Source organism: Pelophylax lessonae (genome assembly GCF_965119305.1).
Source record: "Pelophylax lessonae genome assembly, chromosome: 1".
Taxonomy (NCBI): Eukaryota; Metazoa; Chordata; class Amphibia; order Anura; family Ranidae; genus Pelophylax; species Pelophylax lessonae.
Window position 1 is genome coordinate 721484702 of NC_138768.1, and position 22016 is coordinate 721506717.

Genomic DNA, 22016 nt, shown 5'->3' on the forward strand with positions numbered 1-22016 from the left:
CAGTGTGTGTCCAGGTGTCCTTCTGTCACCCACCTGTCACACTGCCCCCACCTGTGACACTGTCCCCTACCTGTCCCACTGCTCCCACCTGACACATTGCCCCCACCTGTCACACTGCCCCCAATCTGACACACTGCCCCACCTGTCACATTGCCCCTCCACCTGTCACATTCCCCCAACCTATCACTCTGCCCCCTACCTGTCACACTTCCCCCCACCTATCACACTGCTCCCCCACCTATTTCACTCCCCCCACCTATCACACTGCCCTCCATGTGTCACACTGCCCCCACCTGCCACACTATCCCCCTGCCTGTCACACTCCCCCCATCTATCACACTGCCCCCGTACCTGTCACACTCCCCCCTACCTGTCACACTCCCCCCTACCTGTCACACTCCCCCCACCTATCACACTGTCCCCCCACCTATCACACTCCCTCCACCTATCGCACTGCCCCCACCTGTCACACTACCCCCCACCTGTCACACTTCCCCCCATCTATTGCGCTGCCCCATCTGTCACACTGACCCTCCACCTGTCACACTGTCCCCATCTGTCACACTGCCCCCCACCTATCACACTGCCACCCCACCTGTCACACTTCCCCCGAACTGTCAAACTGTCCCCACCTGTCACACTGGCCCCCCTACCTGTCACACTACCCTACCTGTTGCACTGCCCCCCACCTGTCACACTGACGCTAACCTGTCACACTCCCCCCTACCTGTCACACTATCCCCCCCTTTCACACTGCCCCCCACCTGTCACACCATCCCCTATCTGACACACTCTCCCTCATACTCCCCCCGCCATCTGTCACACTCCCCCCACCTATCACACTCTCCTACACCTGTCACACTCTCCTACACCTGACACACTGTCCCCATCTGACACACTTCCCCTACCTGTCACACTGCCTCACCACCTGCCCCACTGCCCCCACCTGCCACACTGACCCCCCACCTGTCACACTGCTCCACCACCTGTCACACTTCTCCCCCACCTGTTACACTGCTCCCCCACCTGTCACACTGGCCCCCCACTTGTCACACTCCCCCCATATTTCACACACCCCCCCACCTGTCACACTCCTTCCCACCTGTCACACTGGCCCCCCCATCTGTCACACTGGCCCCCCCACCTGTCACACTGCCCCCACCCGTCACACTGATTCTCTGCCTGACACAGTGCCCCCACCTGACACACTGCCCCCCTCCTGTCACACTGGCCCCCCACCTGTCACACTGCCCCTCTCCTGTCACAATAGAGGTGTGGTGGGAGTATAGCGTGGGGGGGAGGCACCAAAATGAACTTTTGCCTAGGTAGACAAAAATCCTTGCACTGGCCCTGGCTGCAGGTAACATCAATTCATCCAGCTCCCCAGTCTCCACACGAAGTTAGCATTGGCAAAAAGGTAAGAAAGCACCTGTGCACAGGCTGCATTTGTTGCCTTTATTTTTTTTTGGAGGGGGGGGGTTGAAAGTAGCTGGTCTTGCCTAGGGAGCAAGATAGTCTAGCACCAGCCCTGGCTGAGGGAAATAGCAAACAACCACAGGGAAAGATAGATGACTTGAATAGTACAATGGGGTATGCTGCCAAATTACATCAGGAAGTCAAATTTGGCATAAACTGATTTGACTCAAACAATATGAGAATCGTCTACATAAATCCATGGCAGGTTGAATATTAGCGGTCAGGGTTAACCTGAATCGAGTTGCCCCTTTTCTAAATATTGAGCACAATTAATGACAAATTGATTAACAAAATGCATTTTTTACAGCTTGTAGGGATAAGCTTTTCCCAGAACTCGACATGATGGGGATGAACTACAACATTAGTAAAGTAAAAAGCGTGGAGCAATGCAAGGAGCACTGTACCAACAATATTCATTGTCAGTTCTTTACATATGCTACAGAGAAGTTCCACAGTGTCCAGCTTCGGTGAGTATTTTAAATGCAAATGTGAAGTTTTTTTTTTTGCAACCATAAATTAAAACAGGAGGACCCTAGTGTCCCTAACCTGTGAACTATCCCTGACTGTTACTTTTCCCATATTTATAAAAGATATAATATAGAGTCTTGGATTATAAGTAAAATTGCAGTCTTTGCAGATGGCACCAAGCTATGCAGTGGAATAACATCATTACAGGATGTATCCAACGTACAAGCTGACTTCAGTGCTATGTTTGATTGGACAACTACAGTATGTGCTTAATGAGGTTTAATGTTTACAAATATAAAGTTATGCATTTAGGGGATAAAAAATATGCATGCATCATACATACTAGGCGTTCAACTGGGGGGAATTAATGGTGGAGAAGGATCTGGGTGTTCTGGTAGATCATAGGCTTACTAATAGCATGCAATGCCAAGCTGCAGCTTCCAAAGCGAGAAAAATCTTTCTTGTATTAACCACTTGCTGACCGCCGCAAGTATATATACTGCGGCGGTCAGCCCCGTGCAGGCAAAGTGACGTACCGGTACGTCACTAGCCTGTGAGCCAATAGGGGGCAAGCGCGCCCATTCACGGACACCTCCGCGTGAGTGACCGGCGGACCCGATGTCCGCCGCTCACTTGCGATTGTCGGTTACAGAGGGAGAAAGGCAGGCAGCTAATGTAAACACAGCCGCATGTCATTCTCCCTTGTGTAACAGCAGAGATCAAACGGTCCTGCTATGTAGGACCATTGATCTCTGCTGTTACACACACAGCCACATCCCTGCACAGTTAGAAACACGCCCCTAGGGACACAGTTAACCCCTCCCTCTCCAATAAAGTTAACCCCTTCCCTGCCAGTGTCATTTTTACAGTAACAGTGCATATGTATAGCACTGATTACTGTAGTAATGTCACTGATACCCCCAAAAGTGTCAGAAATGTCAGTCAAGGGTCTGATCTGTCCGGTGCAATGTCGCAGTACCGCAAAAAAAATCGCAGATTGCCGCCATTACTCGTTAAAAAAAAAAAACAACAAAAATGACAAAAATCTTTCCCGTAGTTAGTAAACGCAATAACTTTTGCGCAAACCAATCAAAATACGCTTATTGCGATTTTTTTTTTACCAAAAATATGTAGCAGAAAACAAATTGGCCAAAAATGTTAAAAAATTTAGATTTTTAAATTTTTTTGGGGAATTTCATATAAAAAAATTTGAAAAAAATTGTTATTTTGTCTAAATTTACGCTGTTTTTTTGTTTATAGCGCGTGATCAAAAAATTGCACAGGTGATCAAATACCACCAAAAGAAAGCTCTGTTTGTGGGAAAAAAAGGACGTCAAATTTGTTTAGGTACAGCGTCGCACGGCCGCGCAATTGTCCGTTAAAATCACACAGTGCCGAATCGCAAAATAGGGCCTGGTCAGGAAGGGGGTAAAATCTTCCAGGGCTTAAGTGGTTAAGAGGTAGGGACTACAGAGAGAGAGACTTAATTTTGCCCCTGTACAAATCATTAGTAAGACCTCACCTAGAATATGCAGTTTAGTTTTGGGCACCAATTCAAAAAAAGGATATTGTGGAACTGGAGAAAGTGCAGAAAAGGGCACCAAAACTAATAAGAAGCATGGAAAAGCTCAGCTATGAGGAAATATTAGCTAAACTGAATTTATTCTCTCTTGAGGAGATTAAGGGGGATATGATCAACATGTATAAATACATAAGTGGTCCATATAGTGAACTTATTGTTGAGTTATAAAATTTAAGGTCATCACAGATGACAAGGGGGCATTCTTTACGTCTGGAGGAACATAGGTTTAACCTCCAAATAGAGAAAGGCTTCTTCACAGTAAGAACTGTGAAAATGTGGAATAGACTTCCCCAAGAGTTGGTTAAAAAAAAAAAGCCTGGATTCTTTCCTAAATGCACAAAATATAACTGGATACTAATATTTATAAGTAAAGTCAATGCAAGGAACACCCTATTGCCTCTTGGGGGACCTGGAAGCAATTTTATTGGGGTTTTTTGCCTTCCTCTGGATCAACTCTGGGTATAGGATTCGGGTATATGGAGGTTTTCTATTTGTGTATGGTTAGTGGTAATACACAGGACTTGCTGCTATGGCTAACAGAGGGGGAAATCAGGGAAAGGCTGGATAAAATTAACACAAATAAATCACCAGGCCCAGGTGGCGTACATCAGAGAGTACTCAAAGAACTTATTAAGACTACATCTAGACCACTGTTCCTCATTTTTGCTGACAGTATTGTGACAGGAAATGTACCAGGGGATTGGAGGAAAGCTAACGTGATACTGATATTCAAAAAAGGGCAGAGGCATGTTCCGGGAAATTAAAGGCCTGTCAGTCTGACATCGATAGTATGTAAACTTCTGGAGGGGATGATAAGGGACTATATCGTAGAGTTTGCTAAAGACAAAAACATCATCAGCAGTAATCAGCACGGGTTTACAAATGGGCGTTCTTGTCAAACGAATCTCTTAACATTCTACAAGGAGGTGAGCTGTGAGCTAGATAGGGGGAGACCAGTGGGTGTGGTATACCTGGATTTCGCTAAGGCGTTTGATACAGTTCCCCACAAGTGCTTTATTTATCTGCAGGCATCGACCGCAAGGTTTGCTCTTGGCTCTTGGATACGGAACTTACTAAAAGGGCGTGTCTAAAGGGTGGTAATACATAGCGCATACTCAGACTGGTCTGAGGTGGTAAGTGGGGTCGCCCAAGGTTCAGTCCTGGGACCAACCCTGTTCAATTTATTCATAAACAGCATTGAGGACGGGATAAGTAGTTCTATATAAGTTTTTGCAGATGACACAAAATTGGGCAGGGCAATAACTGCATGGCATGAAGCAGATATCTTACAGAATGACCTGGACAAAATAACAGAGTGGGCAACGACATGGAAAATGAGGTTTAATCTGGAGAAGTGTAAGGTTTTGCACTTGGGGACTAAAAACATAAAAGCACAATACACTTTAGGGGGGGAACCTTTGGAGGAATAAAAAATGGAGAAAGATCTGGAAGTCTTGGTAGAGGATAGACTAAGCAATAGCATGCAATGTCAAGCGGCAGCTGCCAAAGCCGGCAGAATATTAGCATGCATAAAGAAAGGGATGTATTCCCGAGATAAAACTATAATCCTACCACTTTATAACTCTGGTCTGACCGCATCTGGAGTATTCTGTCCAGTTCTGGTCGCCAGTCCTCAGGAGGGATGTGTTGGAGCTGGAGAGAGTCCAGAGAAGGGCAACTAAACTAGGGGATTGGAGGACCTTAATTATGAAGAGCGTCTGCAATCGCTTGATTTATTCTCTCTGGAGAAGAGACACCTGAGAGGAGACATGATAGCAATTTATAAATACATCAATGGTGATCTCAGCATAGAAAAAAAAGCTATTCAGTCGAAAGGATTGCATAAAGACTCAAGGGCATACAATGCGATTAGAGGAGGAGCGTTTTAACCTGAGGCAACGCAGGGGGTTCTTTACTGTTAGGGCTACAGGATTGTGGAATTCTCTACCACAAGAGATGGTTTTTGCGGGAAGTATTGTTGCTTTCAAAAGACTCTTGGACGTAAATCTCAATGATCAGAACATTCAGGGGTATAAGAGATGATTACGGCCACACACACCTATACAGGTTGAACTGGATGGACTATTGTCTTTATTCAACCTCAACTACTATGTAACTATGTAACTCGAACACCATTGGGATGAATTCTTCCCAACACTCTCACCTCCCAACAGTCCAGCGATACAGCCACAGAAGTCTCAGTGTGTAGGGGTCCACTGTTTACCTGGCGGTAGAGCTCTAGCATCAGTGCAACGAAAGGCTTCCTTTGGTAATGACACAGTCCCAGTCCCTGCACTCCCAAATCCTCTATCTCTTGTCTCAGAGCTGTAAGCCCAAGGCTTCTGCTCCATAACCTGGTGAGTCTGGATGGAGGATGTACTCTGAACTCCTGCAGCAGAAATATTGCACTATTCAAACTGCAGCCAGAGAAGGTATCACTCTTCTCTCTTCCCCTGTCCCAGCCTCTCTGGGGAGCTATAGTTCATTGAGAAATTAAAGTCCACAATAACTCTCCTTTCCTGGACTTTAATTCCCACACTTCATTGCAGCCAGCTTCAAAGTCTATGGGGTACTGTAGACTTGCCTGATTCCCTGCTAACATGGTCGGATCTAGGGGGGTGCTTTCAGTGGGAGACTTTAGTTACCGCCCAGAGTCAACACCCCCCCTACTGCCTCCACCCCGGGATGCTGTGCCTGACCCGTGAACTCCTTCTCCCAGGGTGGGGACAAGGGAAGTGCAGTAGATAGAGGCAGGGGCCCACAGAAAGCTCCAGCAGCTCTCTTCTCCCACTTCTTGTAAAATAAGTCACACAAATGCACAGAAGAAAGTGCTAAATTAAAGGAAATCTTCTCTGATAACACAACTTTTACTCAGCTTTGCACACAGATTTATTTGCTGCCAAGCTCACTGTGTGTCTCGATCTGCAGAACATTCATTGCTCACTGACAATCAGCCTGGTAGTAAATAAAGGTAAGTGACAGGTGGGGCTGGGGAAGACCCAGCTGTCATGGTACACGTGGGTACCAATGACATAGGCAGAGGAAGATGGAGAGTCCTAAACGATTTCAGGGACTTAGGCCCTAAGTTGAGGTTGTTGGACCTCCAAGGTAGTATTTTCAGAAATACTACCTGTACCTTGAGCCCCACCAGAGTGGCAGTGGGAGATTAGGGAAGTTAACAAGTGGCTGAGGAGCTGGTGTAGTAAGTAGGGTTTCGGGTTCCTGGAGAACTGGGCCGACTTCTCAGTCGGCCACCAGCTCTTTGGTAGGGACGGATTGCACCTAAATGGGGAGGGTGCAGCCGTACTGGGTGAGAGGATGGCCATAAAGTTAAAGGGGCTTTTAAACTAGGTGATGGGGGGGAGGGTACAGATGTAGAATTAGCCAGTGGAAAGCAAGATTCAGAGGGCAGAAATGGGGGCATTAGCGGTAGGGTGTTCGGAGCTCCTAAACCCAGGGTGGGTATGGAGGAAAATCAAGAGAGCAGCCTAAAAACATCAAGTCAGAATGTGCAGTGATCGTTCATGCCTGAAGTACACACTGAAAGTTATGTTTTCAGGTGAGAAGGCTTACTATAATTTAACTCTTTTTAACTTCTGTGCATTTGTTTGCTTGGCAAGCCATACATTATGCAATTTTCTTTCCTTCAACCATGGTTGAAGGACATAAAATCGCTTGCTTCCCCATCAACACAGTCAATGATGATGGGGGCATCCCTCCTGCTACACTATTGTGTTCTGACAAGGGGAGTTTCCCTGCCATCAGATTACAATGATCACTGCTGGCAACTATAGCAGCTGGGCTGTCTGAATTTCAGTCCGTCTTTGGCCGACTTTAGATACACCTCCTTCATGTTATCTTTTGTTCTTGTTGCCTATAATTCAAAATAAGTTTTTGGGACCCTGATGTAAGGAGGCCCCTAAAGCAAAGGGGGTTTTCTGGAGACCTTAGGCAACAAGGGAAACTCTGGGCACTCTCCTTTAAGGGACTGACTCTATGGAAATGTATGTAAAGGGAGGGGGTTCTGTGGGCACTGACAAAAGGGGGGTGGCTCTAGGGATACTGATAATAGAGAGGTGACTCTAGGGACCCAGATGTAAATTGGTTGGTTATGGGGACCCTAATGTAAGGCTGAGGAACCCCAGGGACCCTGACGTAAGGGGGAAGACTACAGGGACCCTGATGTTAGGGGGTAACTCTAGGGACCCTGATGTTAGGAGGGTGACTCTAGGGACCCTGATGTAAGGGGGGGCTGGGAACACTGAGGAAAGGTTGGGGAACCCCAGGGACCCTGATGTAAGGGGGATGACTCTAGGGACTCTGATGTTGGGGGGGGGGATTCTGGGGACCATGATATAAAGGGGAGGACTGATGTAGAGAGGGATTTTGAGGGGGGATTCTGATAGGGATTCTTAAGGTAGGGGGAAAATCTGAACATGTGGGCTCGTCCTGATGCTGTATTATGTTGTATATTACATAGTCCTGACCAAAGTGTTCATTGTCCCAACGGTTGCTAGTTTTAATGAAGCTCTTCTTTATGGTCGTCTCAGACAGACAAAGTGGTCACTTTTTGTGTGCAGAGAAACATATGTGATGGAAGCGTTTACATTTTTTTAAAATTATTCTTCTTTCTGAGGTATATGTGCATCTGTAAAACTGTTTACAGATTTTAAGAGTATTTTGGACCCTGGTTTATCTGTGCAGAGTTTATAGTGACTAGGCACAGATTCTGTTTAATCATTCCCCTTTAAGCTCCTCCCACTGTTAGAATCTCTCCTCTACGTCACTGACCTCTGCCCTCTGCCCTGTTGACCCTGTACACTGCCCCACAAACTTATGAATCTATCCTCTGCCCTGCTGACCTCCCATCCTCTACCCCCCTGACCTTTTCTACTGCAGCCCTACATTGGTCAGGCCAGAATAACTGGTTGCTATAGCTGTGAAGGTCAGCATTAGTTCACCGTTTTCTCGCACTTTGAACAGCTTAAGTTAAGGTTAAACTTATGATTGACCAGAACCTGAAGCTCATCCCTACTGACTGCTATGCTCAGCAGATTTAGAGATTTCACTACTGTGCTGGACATCTAGCAGCAGAAAAAAGTACTGCAGGGGAAATCTCTGGATAGAAGGTGAATATTACAGCAGAAGCTGATTTTGTTTCTTGTTTTTTTTTTTTATATTTTAATGGGCTATTAAATTGCATTTTGTTATTTTTGGCTCAAGTTCTGCTGTATTCTAACCTGTCTTATTCTGCAACTTGTACGTCAAAGCATTGGTGCGGAATCCTACCAGTCCTGCCCCTAGATCTAAACCATATCCAGCAATCGCAGTCCACGACAACATACCTCTACACATTATTCCCAAAAGTTATTTTTTTGCCGAGGGTATGCTTGTCTAAAGGATAAGTTCAGCTTTCATAACATGTTACACCTATATTTAGGGTGTAACATGTAACAAGTTATGAAAGGACCAGCTCTGCTCCCCCCTGATCCCCCTCTTTGACAGCTAGCTGGTCGCTGGTGCAATGCTTTACAGGCTACCACAACAAAAAAAAAATAAATGCCCTTTTTTTTACCTGCAAAAAATGTGCATTTATTATTTTTTGTAAAAAGGTGAACCTATCCTTTAAATAACAGTTTCAGATGTTTCAGTACTGAAATTACACCGGAGTCATGGATGCATTCTGTTAAAATGTGTATTTGTAAAATACATATTTTTTATAAATAGAAAAAAAAATTGCTCAAAAATTATGTTTTTTTTTTTTTTTTTTTATTTACCTGGAAATTATTTCTGCGGCTAGGTTTGTTTCAATTTTTTTCATAAATGTTTATCACTCTGTTTAAAAACTTTCTGTATTTTTTTTCTATGTAATTTTATTTTGGAAACTATACCATATACAGCTTGCTCCTTGTGGTAAACGTCTTTTTTTCTATGGTGGTGTGATTGCATATCTTGTTCTGTCTTTTTTTCTCCAGAAACACATGTTACCTGAAGTACTCTGGGAAAGGAACGCCAACAAAAGTAAGACATCTGGCCAATGTCATAACCGGCTTCTCATTAAAGTCCTGTGGAAAATCTTCAATAGGTAAATGTCACATTTTATGGACAAACATGTCATTAAATGGTGGTAACTATGGGGGTGGAAGCATGCAGGAACAATTAACCTGACATATATTCATTAATGAATAGGAAACAGTGTATGGTTTCCAAGGAGATGTCAATTCCTTATTGATGATCAACATGTACCTTGTAAGTGTCTTATGACCTTGATCACTACCTGTGACCCAAGTTATTGCTGATAACAATATTTATAAGCAATAACTAAATCCATTTATCATGTCATAGGTTACTGTATGTCATTATTTGAGACAATGGTTAATCCATTAATAAAGAATAAAATGGCTTCTAGTGAGGTCTCATCTTTGTGAATGACCAATGTGTACAGTATGATGGGAATTGCAGAATTTGTTCTGAATACTTGTGACCTATGATACAAAAGAAGTCTAAAATAATTTCTGCATTTTTATGTTAGTTGGAACACACAGATGAGATATTAAACAATGTGGATGTAATCAACTCTAAATGATCGTCAGTAAAATAAATAAATCAATAAATAATATAAAATCAATCCACTGTAATGTCAACTGCAAAGTGTTACATATAGTAAACTATATGAATCATTCTGTATACTGACAACTGTAATGCCTGGACACCGTCTTAAAATGGCCTGTGGACAGGTGAATGTAAACGGATTTGTATCAGTTTACACTTGCCTACCTCCAGATCTGATTGGGTGCAGTAAAAAAACACCTAAAATGGACTGCTTCCTTCTGTTTTGGCAGACTGTATTGGAGGTAGCCACCAAAGTCCATTTACACCTAGCCCCTCATTGAGCTCAATGGGGTCTGCAGTGCCCACTCCGCATAAATTGAGTGGGCATGGATGTGATATCTGTCCCTCTCAGCTCCGATCAGCAGGGGATCTGCTTGTAGATCCCCTGCGGATTGGAGCAGGCTCTACCCTGTGTCAAAGGGGCTTAAGGCTGCGTTCACACTTAAATCAGATGCGGCTCACAGTTGGGGTCCGGGGCGTCCCTGTTCTCCGTTTCAGGGAGGAACCAGGCCCAAATTTTTGGCTGTTTTCAGACCTGAAACGGAGCCAAAGACACACAGGGCCCCTGTGCAATCAGTTCCGCGGCTGCCACAGGGATGTGTGAACCGGCTCTATTGAGAGCTGGGCACACCCTCCTGTCATGCGAATTGAATGCGGGGAAACCCTCATCCAATTTGCACTGGTGTGAAACCAGTCTAAGGGTTCTTTCTCACAGATGTCATCAGTTCAGTCACATTTTTAATAAGAAAAAAGGGTCCTTTCACACGGGCTTTCCGATCAGGTCCAGATTTTTCAGGCGGACCCGATCGGACTCTCTATTCACCCCTATGGAGCAGCAGATGAAAGCGGTGTCATGTCTGCTGACACCCCCCCTATCTGATCCTGTCTGCCAAATCCAGACGGATGGTGAACCTATTTTCCATTCGTCTGGAGGATAGGATGGGATGGGATCAGATGAAAATGGACAGGCGGTTAGTTTTCATCTGATCTCCCCATAGAGAAGAGCAGGACTCTGACAGGTTTGTCTCTGCACAGAAAGCGGAGATGGACCGATTAATCCCCCACTGAGCAAAGCAGAGTCCGCTCGTGTGAAAGGACCCTAATGAATACAGATTCAGTTTTCATCAGTTTGCACTTTAGTTCAGTCCTGTTCGGTTTACACTTAAGTTCAGTTATTTTTAGTTCAGTTTTTAAGTTCATTTTTGCATCCTTTTTTTCATAGGTGACAAAAATGTAAACAAAAAGGTTTCTTGTCTAAAAATGGACACAAATGAAACATATGTAAAGGGACGACACTTGTTTTCATATGTTCAGTTTAAATAGAAAAGGATGCAGCCTTGTTCCATTTAAAAAAAAACCAGACCTGAACTGACACGGATATAAGCGGTTGTAAAAACAGATGATCATTCATTTACATTTGCCCACCAATATACATACCTTGTGGTTCAGTCTGCATCCATCTGAAAAACTGACACGTGGATCCAGACTGAACACTCATGCGAAAGGGCCCTTAACACTTCTCACTGTCTTGGCCCTGAGCCACCTTATATGCCTTAATTAAGCTGTTATGTACTGGTCTGATCACTAGCAAACAGCAGGTAGCTGGTCCTGCTGTTCTAAAGCCAGTGATTAGTTCATTACTGTTATCTAGTTATCTGTTTAAAGTGCGTGGATTGGGATAGTTCATGGTTATGTTGGAGAATCGAGTTGGGGCTAGCCTAGAGTGTCTCAAGTGGCTTTAGGGTGTCTTTGGAGTGTGCAAAATGTAATTATCTGTGAGCTTTACTAAAGTAACAATGAAAGAAAACAATCAATGTATTGAAATGTAATTCAATTTGTTGGGATGTAATAATTGCCTGCCTTCATCACTACAGTGGTAAAGCTAGTTACACACTAGTAGTATTTCATTAGAAAATGTTCAATTCAAGAACATTTTTTCAGTTTTCTGATCATCATTAGTGGGGTCAAAATGATGATGATTTTTGTCTGCAGTGAAGAGAAAATTTGAATGAGACCTGGAACATTTTTCTTCAATAGTAACAATAGTAGTTAGTGATTTTCGTTCAGGAAAGTCCATTCACTTCAAAATCGAATGATAACATCAATCATTTTTTAAGTACTTAGGAATGACATTTGTGACATCATCAAATGTACTGATGAGAATTTTCATAGGAATATTAGTTCGAAAATCTACTGTGTATGGCCAGCTTTACTGTACCTTGGCTAGTAAGGGTCTCAAAAATATGAATGCGATAGGGGTTGTCCAATAAACAAGCTGTAAGATGAGAAATGGCACAGAAAGCTGAAACTATGAGTGAGCAAGGTAATATGCCTTTCTGTGGCGTACTTAGCTCATTTAACGCCTGGGGTGGATTGTTTGTTAACACTGCTGGCCTCCAACACATTAAAATGGCACAGTTATGGCCAAGGAAAACATGTAAGCAGTGAATATTTTCTTTATCTGAATGTTGTATATAATAATATTGGTAAAACTATTTTGAAAACCTGGGAATAGTAACAGCATGTTGAATAAAAAAAAAAGTTTTAGGAATTAATATCACTGCATGCAGTGCACCGTGATGTGTCATGGGGACAATGGCAACATGCTTTTAAAGAGATGTCACTGCTCCAAGCCTGCATAAAAATCTATCACCTCTGGAACTCCAGGTGCCGACCAAACGGCGCCCAGCCATGTTCCACAAACTCAGTGGGAAGACAGGAAGTCACACATCAATGATGTAAGATCACATCCAACTTAATTAAAGCTGGACGAAGCAAATTTATGCCACCTCTAGAACTTCCCCTCTTCAAAGTTTCCCCCAATACAGGCTTTATCAGGGAAATTATGTGGCTCTAGGTGAGGCTGCAGAGTGCGTTGTCTGGCTTAGTAAATTTAGATGTGATGCAACATCGACAGAGTGCAGGTTCTTGCTTTCCTGACATGTTTTGATAGTGAGAGGTTTTCAAGGGATAACATTTTAGTAATTTGGTCCTCAAAGTGCTCAAAGTGGATACTGCAAATCAAATAATAAGGTGTACAGCTGTTTTAAAAACCCAATATAAATCCAGACAGGTGACAACTCTACATCCCAGCTACACCAAAGTATGAACATACACATCCTTCTATACCACAAAGTAACAACACAACCCCTGGCAATACGGAAGACTGACAATACATATCTAGCCAAAACCAGAGACTGCCAATAAATATCTTGATGCTAGCACAGACTGACAATACCCATTTAGCCTATATCAGAGACTGATAATATGCATCCTACTGATACCAGAGGCTGACAGTACACATTCAGCCTATAGCAAAGATTTACATTGAGCATTCCATTGGTACCATAGACTAATAAATCTAACAGAAGCTTATTGGTCACAAGTGAGGGGGAGGCAGTACTGTCTGCCACTTTAATAAACAGTGACACCTTCTAACTACTCTTTTTGGCCTGCATTCGACTTACTGTTATACAGCAGACTTACCCCTGGCTAGCATCGCCTAATTGAAGTGCTTCCCAAAAGTGACTCTGTATAGTTCAAGGTGTCAGAACTATGCAGAGACACCATTAGAAACCAAATCAATCAGCCTGGTGGTTTGGAAGATCAGTGGCGACCAAAGCACCTTGCCTTCATAGACAGTACACAGGGTGGACAGCTCCTCCCAGGTATGACTCTGGTATGAAATGTTCGTGTGTACTGTAAATCAAAATATCGGCTGGAAAGTATTGCAAATCATTTTGGTAGCTAGGTAAGAGAACATACATTATACAGTATGTATTTAAACATACCTCCCAACTTTTTAGGATGGGAAAGAGGGACACCTATTAGCAAAAGTATGTAGGCATAGGGCACACACCCTGCCCCGCCCCCTTAAAGGAGAATAATACAAAAAAAAATTGGTAAACCCAAAAAATCTTTTTACCACTACTATTCCTTTGTACTGGCTTCTTAAATTTATGAACACAATTTAGAAATTGGGTGAAAGGTTAACCGCTGGGAAACACATTTTAAAAGATAAAAAGTACATTTTATATACAATTCTATAGTACAGACCAAAATGAGGGACAAATGAGGAGGAAAGAGGGGCAGAGGGACTTTATTCCAAATCAGGGACAGTCCCATGGAATTAGAGACATGTGGGAGCTATGATTTAAACAATTTATTTATCAGTTTGCTTGGAGTTCAGATTTTAATGCAGTGAAATCCTATGTGGAACACAACATCAGATCTATAATACTAAAGTGTGTTTAGGCTTTGATTAATGCTGCTTTCACACATCTTTTTTTTTTTGTTTGTTAGATTGCCAAAGAGATCTGTTTCAGACATTGGAATTTTCTGGAGACACTCTCACAAGTGTGCTTGCCCCTGATGTAAACATGTGCCAGAAGATTTGTACATTCTATCCAAACTGTTTATTTTTTACATATCTAACAAAAGACTGTCAAGAACCAATGAACAGGTTGGTAATGATGAAAGATAAGACATCCATTACTTATTATGACAGTTTTATTTTAGCTGAGTTAAATGTCAATATAAGCTCTACTGAAAGTAGTATTCAACCCAACAACTAAAATATAATATATTACAGCTTACCAGTCCTTAAAAATGGGGATCATATTCATTTTTTTTAATTAATTTTTTTTTCTATATTTTTATCCTGTAAACCAAAAAACACCACATTATCTTAGGGATGAAGGAGAAACTGAACTATCCTTGGAGAGGCCAGTTTGAGCGACAGGATAGTGTTAGATGCAGTAGCAGATTTAGATGAACTTGGCTAACTAATTAAAGTGAACTCTTGCCAACAGCTTTTTAGCATGTAGCACCCTCCTTGCGTATGATGCTTGGTAAGTTTAGTTTTCATCTCCTTCTGTAATAAAGGGAGCAGTGATTGTTTGGTCTGGCCTTTTCAGGGTTTCATAGGCTGGGAGTTTTGATTGCTTCCCCCTGCCTCTAGAAGACATTTCAAGAGCTTAGGGAGAGAGCTGGAGTGAATGGACTGTTGCTTGGATGGCTGGTGGCCTCTATACTGTTTGGGGAAGAACCAATAAAAAAAGTGGCTCCTGCAGGGGTAGAGCTACAAACAGCAACAGTATTTTCTTTTGGGATAGAGGTTTTACATAAATTAATAAAAGCTGGCCATTGTAAGCCCCTGTCATTGGTAAATGTTTTTTTAACCCTCTGATTGCCATGTTTGCTGGATAGCTTGTGCTGTTAAAGGAAGTTGAAAAATAGCTAATGAAAACTAATGTAGCAACCACATTTAGGGATTCGTAGGGTTTAATACAATATATTTTTTTTGTTTTTGTTTAATACCACTTTGTATTTGTGTAGCAGGTTTTCCAGGCATTGGGCCTGATGTGGGTCTGCCATTGTTATTGGTTACACCTTCAGCCCATTTAAGCTGAATACCCAAGTGTGAGATTGGAGACAATGACCCTTCCAGCATCTTTGGTTTGTTTTGTTTCTTTGATAATGGGGATAGGAGAAGGGAATGAGTGGGATACTCCTCTGGCTCAACTAGGTACAACTGGGACACTTTGCAGAAAAATGCCTTTTAGCTCTGTCTTGACGCCAGCTGAATGCTGACCAACACTTGCTGGCGCTTGAAAAATACTGACTTGCTGAACTTGTGCTTAAACTTGACCTTTAACACTCTGGTTAGCTCGAAAGTCCTGGACTAGACTGAGACTTGACTCTTGACACTCTGGTTAGCTCAAAAGTCCTGTAAACAGCTCCCTCCAGCCCTTCACTGACTGAGGTAGCTCTTTGTAACTGCTTGAGCTGCTGCAACTCTCAACACTGTACACTGCACAATGTACACTTTAACTCTTCAGGGCCCAACCGCTGGCGCCCCTTTACACTTCAGGGTCCTCTCACTAGGCACCCCTTCTACACTTTAGGGTCCTCTCACTAGGCACCCCTCTACCGTTAGCGGGCTCCTGGATCCCTTGGACCTTCACCGGAGTGGTCCTCTCTGTTAGGCAGACCCCCAGGGGCAGTTTACAGTACTCACGAACTGGGAATGCTTTCCTGAAACTGGACCCCCTCTGCTCCGCTGGTCCTCGGCACACCGGATCCTCTCTGCAGCTCAGCTCACTGCGTCCCCTCAGACAAGCCGCCCGGGACACCCGATCCTGCTGACAGGAGGAGAGACAGCCGTACTCTCCCTCCTGGGACTCTGCTTCCCGCCAAAGATGCTGCGCCATGCGCTCCCCCCGAACTCATACCCACTCCCAGAATCCTGTGCGGCAGAATCTACCTTTCTGGGGTAGATACAGGCCTGAATGTGCCACTGATTTGGTTTCCTCCACTGCCCAATGAGAACCCTTCTCATGGAGCTAGTGGGGAGACTCCCCAGTCTCAACAGCAACACCTGGGAGACATGACAGCCCAGCTGCAAATCATGGCCCTGCTGTTAGGCAGCCAAGGCCCACTACACCTTGCCTAGCACCTACCTTGTAGGATGCTACATTTGTCTTGACATGGAAACGCAGAACTCAAAAGCATGATTTTACTACAGTTCCAGAAACATTATTTAATTAATATTGTAACAATAGTTGTACCAACCAAATTTTGGAATTAGGAATTTTTTGGGGTTTGAACTAATATTCTGCTTAGTTAGAGCTATTACTGGTAACTTGAATTTAAGGAGCATTGTTGTAATTCTCACTCTTGCTTCACTACCTAGCAAATCACTGAGTGTTCTCTGACACGAGTACTAGTACACCTGGGAATGACATTGGGGAGTGTGCCTGGCTGGGCAGAGCTATAACATGGGACATAGAGAGAGACTGGTATACTACCTTTCTATACTTTTCTACACCTTGTTAATTTAGGTTTGACAGAAGCGAAATGCTGTGGAACCTAGTATACAGGGAGGTTTGTTCTATGACCGTGGTGCTCCCAAATAGAGTAAAAGGAAGATGGCTTAATAACTATGTGCTGGTATTCTGTGCCTGAATGATTGCTACAGAAGTGTTGTGTAACTCAACATATGCTAAAGAGTTCTGTTAGTATGTCAATGTGATATTTAATGTCATGGCCATCTTTGCAAGCTGCATTAAGAGTGGAAAATATATTTTTTGTGTGAACATTTCTTTCTTACTGAATTTAAAGTCTCAAGGCCAGAGATATTGTGAATGAGCCTATGGCCAGGAGCTGGGAACAATGTGGTGAAAGCTTCTATCTATCAGTAGTTAGTCATTATCCTTTGCAAGAAGAATAGCGGAATCTAGCAACAGACTTTTTACCATCCTCGGTGCTCAGAATGGTGTGCTGGCATGGAGGAGGAGGGAGTTTACGTATCAACTACCTGCTGCCTTGTAGGAACAAGCAGGAGGTTATCCCCTCCCTTGTGACCTTGTTTTGGAGGACCCCTAGCCAGTCCACTGATGTTCAGGTAAGTGAAAAATGTAAAAATAAAGCACAAAACATGATTTTACTGTACTATTAAACTGACATTTTCTACCTCAGTTTCCAGCTAGATTCCAATCTAGCATTGACAGATAAGAAAGGAGAAAAATATTCCCGCTTCCTCACTACTCAAACACTTGCTTAAGCAATGTAGGATTTTCCATATTGGGTACAGTTTTACAAGCTCAGGGGACTTTTGTGTTGGAGTTCGCTCTGATGCCATTGCCAATATCTGGACTTTGTCCAAACATAGGCAGTGATGTCACAGGGAACTCCATCCTAGAGTTACTTGTGCACATAAAACCATGTATAGCATGAGAAACTCAACATTGCTCAAACAGGATTTTGAGTAAAAAGGAAAGAGAGTTAAATTTCTCCTTACTTTTACCTGGAGGCTGCAGAATATTGCTAGAACCTGAAAAAGAATTTATTAGTTAAAAACAAATGATACATTATGTTTGTGCATTGTCTTTTTTACATTAACCAGTTTACTAAGGAGGGGTTAAACATCAACTTGTCCCCCATGGGAGGAAGGTAGGTGGGGCATAATACCCTCCTTCCCTTGCTGACATCCCCATAGGTCCTGGGGATGTCAAAGATCCTTGTACCTTCCAGAATTGTGAAACAATGTTTTTTTTTTAACCTCTCTCAAAGTGCCCTCCAATGCTAAAAGGTGTGTGACGTGGTGTGATGTATGCAAATTTTTATTTGTACTTTTTATTGAGTTTTAACATTAACATACATTTACTTTGTCCTCCTAGAAATCGCTGTTATTTGAGGACATCCAAAGATGGACAACCAACTGAAGCATCCTTTAAAGACAATGTTATATCAGGCTTTAGTCTCACATCCTGTAGAACTAGACCTTCAGGTATGAACCAAAAAATAATGAGTGACACTTTGCTTTTTTGCCAAAATACATTGCAGCCGATTTGCTTTAAATGGCTCTTAAGGGTTACTCTTTTAAACCATCCCCGGACCTGATGTAGTGCCAGAATGCTCCACTGTAAATTTTTCAATCATCCCTAATTTTACTTAATACTCTTCTAAAGCTACTATGCTAAAAAAAAAAAAAAAATACGCTTCAGTTTCCCCCCATGAAAATCTACTAGACCCTTATCTGAGGATGCAGCCTGGCTAACCAGGATATGAGGGGAGACAAACATGCACCCCCATTTCTCCTGAATCATACAAGGCCACATGTCTTTAGGGCACACACCTAGCAATGCACCTTGTCTCTATGTTGATGAGGAGACAAGGGCCTATTCTGCAAAACCCTGGCCTGGTGGTTATGGGGGTTAGCGAGTGGGGGGCTTATCAGAATTTGAAAACCTATTTTAGAAATAAGGTTGTTCACAGATACTGACCAACCATTTAAAAGAACAAGGGGGAATCCCTAATGACTTAATTGACCAAATATAGATACCCTGACCTTTTTTGACATTTAGCTGCTGGATCTTGGACCAGGTGGGTCAGTAAGTTTTTTTCTTTCTGCAAATCAGAAGGTGCTGTTCATCATAATTGTTAATGATCTGTATCACTGAACAACATGATGGACAATGGATTTACATCAAAGTCCAATAGAAAAATCAGAAAAAATAACCCTTAGCGCAACCAAAGAATAGCTGGATACTATATTGTCCCTTAGTCTGTCAGGAGAGATTCAATGAGTAGCTAGACACTTGGCCAGGCTGCAGCTCTTCTAAAGAGAATATTGGATTCCTCTTGTGTACTGGAAATAAAAAAAAGAAGAAGAAGGTGTGGCCATATAAGTGTAATAATTTATTGGGTATTAAGATCAAAAAAATGGATGCACTTACAAGATGAGCGGGGTGGCAAAGGCACATCATATATCACAGCTTTCTGACTCCCAAAGCATGGAGGAGGTCCAGTGGAGGCAAAGTAGAGTCTGTGGCTCTCGCGGATGATGAGATGTCCAGGTGTCCTGCTAGGGGTAAGAAGGAATAAAAAGAAGCTCCCTTTCGTGGTTCCGTGGGGTGGATAAAGCAAGTGGGGGCTGCTTTATCCACCCCACAACCTTTGCCCAGTGGTTGTGGAAGCCTGCAGATGTGAGGTTTATCTAAATTTGGAAACTGCTTTAAAAATAATGGGAGGGCCAAAAACCACCACTCCCATGTGAATGGGTAAGGGGTACAAAAATAGATTTAAAAAAAGTCTTGCGATGTAAATCCATCTTCTGTATTAGAAATGAGTAAAGAAGAAGAATGCTTCTAAGTGTCTACATTTTTAATGGGTATTAAAGTCAAATAAAATAGATGCAAAGGCACATCATATATCACAGCTGTCTGACTCCCAAGGCATGGTGGAGGTCCAGTGGAGACAGAGTAGAGTCTGTGGCTCTTGTGGATGATTCTATGTCCAGGTGTCCCGTTAGGGGTAAGAAGGAATAAAGAGGCTCCCATCGGTGGTTCAGTGGGGTGGGTGAAGTGGGGGCCCGAAACCAATTAGTCGATATAAGCCCTGCACATCCTCCCGCCCACCCTATAGTTTGACAAAGGAGTATAGAAGCTCCCACCAATTGACATCATTTCTGCCCCGACGTTCTTGTGGCTCCAGCCGAGCTTTAGCTTGCGTTCCAAATCTCCCGGATATTAGACTTTACAACTTGGCCTGCCTACTCAGAATAACCCTGGACTGGATATCCAAAGCCTCACACTACTCCAATTATGAACTGGAATCGCAGATGTCTTGCCCTTTCTCTCTGGCAGCGCTACTACATACCAAGTGGAAAACCATGCCTCCACAGCTCCAACACAATATTCTGCTCAGGACACAGTCAATACTGGGTAACCCGAACTTTACTCCTGGCCTGAGCTCTAGGGTGTTCAGCTTATGGCAACAGAATGGCCTGTTATTTTTCAGGGACCTTTGCCACCCTGACTCTGGCCAACCACGACCAACCCAGGTCATCTTGGATCAATTCAACCTTCCGGGATCCCACACATTCTCTTTGCTCCAATGCTACAGTTTTCTTCGGTCCATTTGTCAGGATTCCACTCTGCGTTTTCAAGACCCTCTACTGGACCCCCTGCTGGCCACTGGGAAATATAGTATTTCTGACATATACAAACCATTTCTACACCTAACCTCCTCTCACCTAGCATCCGCATTGGCAGCCAACTGGGCTAAGGACTTCCCGATTGAGGACATTGTGACTAAAATCTTCCAAGGTTATAACAGAACACTACGACTAACACCCAATGAGGCTTGGAGAGAAATTCAACTAAAGATTCTTCATCTGGCCTATATCCCTTTCCTCTCCAGCAAAGACGACCCAAAAGTTGGTATGTGTCTTCTATGCTCCTCAAATAGACCTACACTGCAACATAGATTTTGGTCTTGTTCCTTTATATCCACATTTTGGGACCAAGTGTTATCCTTTATCAAAGGGATCACACATCTCCAGCTCCAGAAAGAGCCACTTCTGCTCATCTTTGGCTATTGGGACAAGCAGCTGCAGATCTGGACCAACCGACAGCACCCTCATCCTCGCACCTGGATTCTCACCTGTTTACTAGTAGCTCAAAGAGCCATTCTTGCAAACTGGAGATCCCAGATATGTCCCTCCGTCACCCAGGTGAAACGAGAACTTCACAGCCTTTTGACCAAAGACCAACTCAACACGGATTTCAACCACAAGTCATCTTCTGACCGCTACTTTGCTAAATGGCAGGACTTTCTGGATTCGCTACCCAGGGATCCAGCCCCAACTCTACATGATGGAACCTTCTCTTACTCATTCCCTGGTTAGGAGTCAAGTACTGTAGTACATAGACTCATACCCCCCCCCCTCCCATCCTTTCATACTCTTATCCCCTTTACTCTCCTTTTCTTTCTTTTGTTTGGCCCAACACAACGGGCTGTTGTCATAGATCCATCCAACTAGGATACTAGTATGGTTTCATGTGCCTTTTCATCATTTGTACATTCATACTCTGCTAGTTCACCTATCTTTGCAAAAATGTTGTTCTTTCTTAGTGCATCCTTTATGTACTGTTATATTTTCTAATAAAGTTTATTGAAAAAAAAAAACATGTAGGCAGGCCATGAGGGACAGCCTCACCAAACGTTTTGAGAAGCATGAAGAGAATAAAAATGTTGTGCTTACATGTCTTTTGGATCCTCGATACAAGAATCATGCTTTCTCTTCTGATGACGTATTGGCCAAGGAAAAACAATGGCTAACAGAAGATATTCCACAGGAGGTGCAGTAGTTTCCTGCCGAAAAGACAAGTCAGGAAGAGCAGGTTTCTAATCTGGAAGAGCAGGATGCTGCAAAAAGAGAAAAATGTCCAAAAAGACAACGGACAGAAGAGAAACTTCATGGTGGTCGAATAGATGCCATGTTCAGTGTTTTATTGGGGCCTCATGCAGAGGATTCTTCTGAATCTGAAATAATGACCCTGGATGATGAACTTCATCTCTATTTGAAGGAACC

General features: G+C 43.3%; 1 protein-coding gene across 1 annotated transcript in view; it reads left to right on the forward strand.

Moving 5' to 3' along the window:
- Positions 1-22016, forward strand: part of KLKB1 (kallikrein B1) — a gene marked incomplete at its 5' end in the record, with an annotated part of 112850 nt that overhangs the window by 34162 nt on the left and 56672 nt on the right. Inside the window, 4 exon segments of the mRNA XM_082244057.1 lie at positions 1784-1943; positions 9502-9611; positions 14441-14600; positions 18319-18428. Of these exon segments, the coding sequence (XP_082100183.1) occupies positions 1784-1943; positions 9502-9611; positions 14441-14600; positions 18319-18428 (540 nt within the window).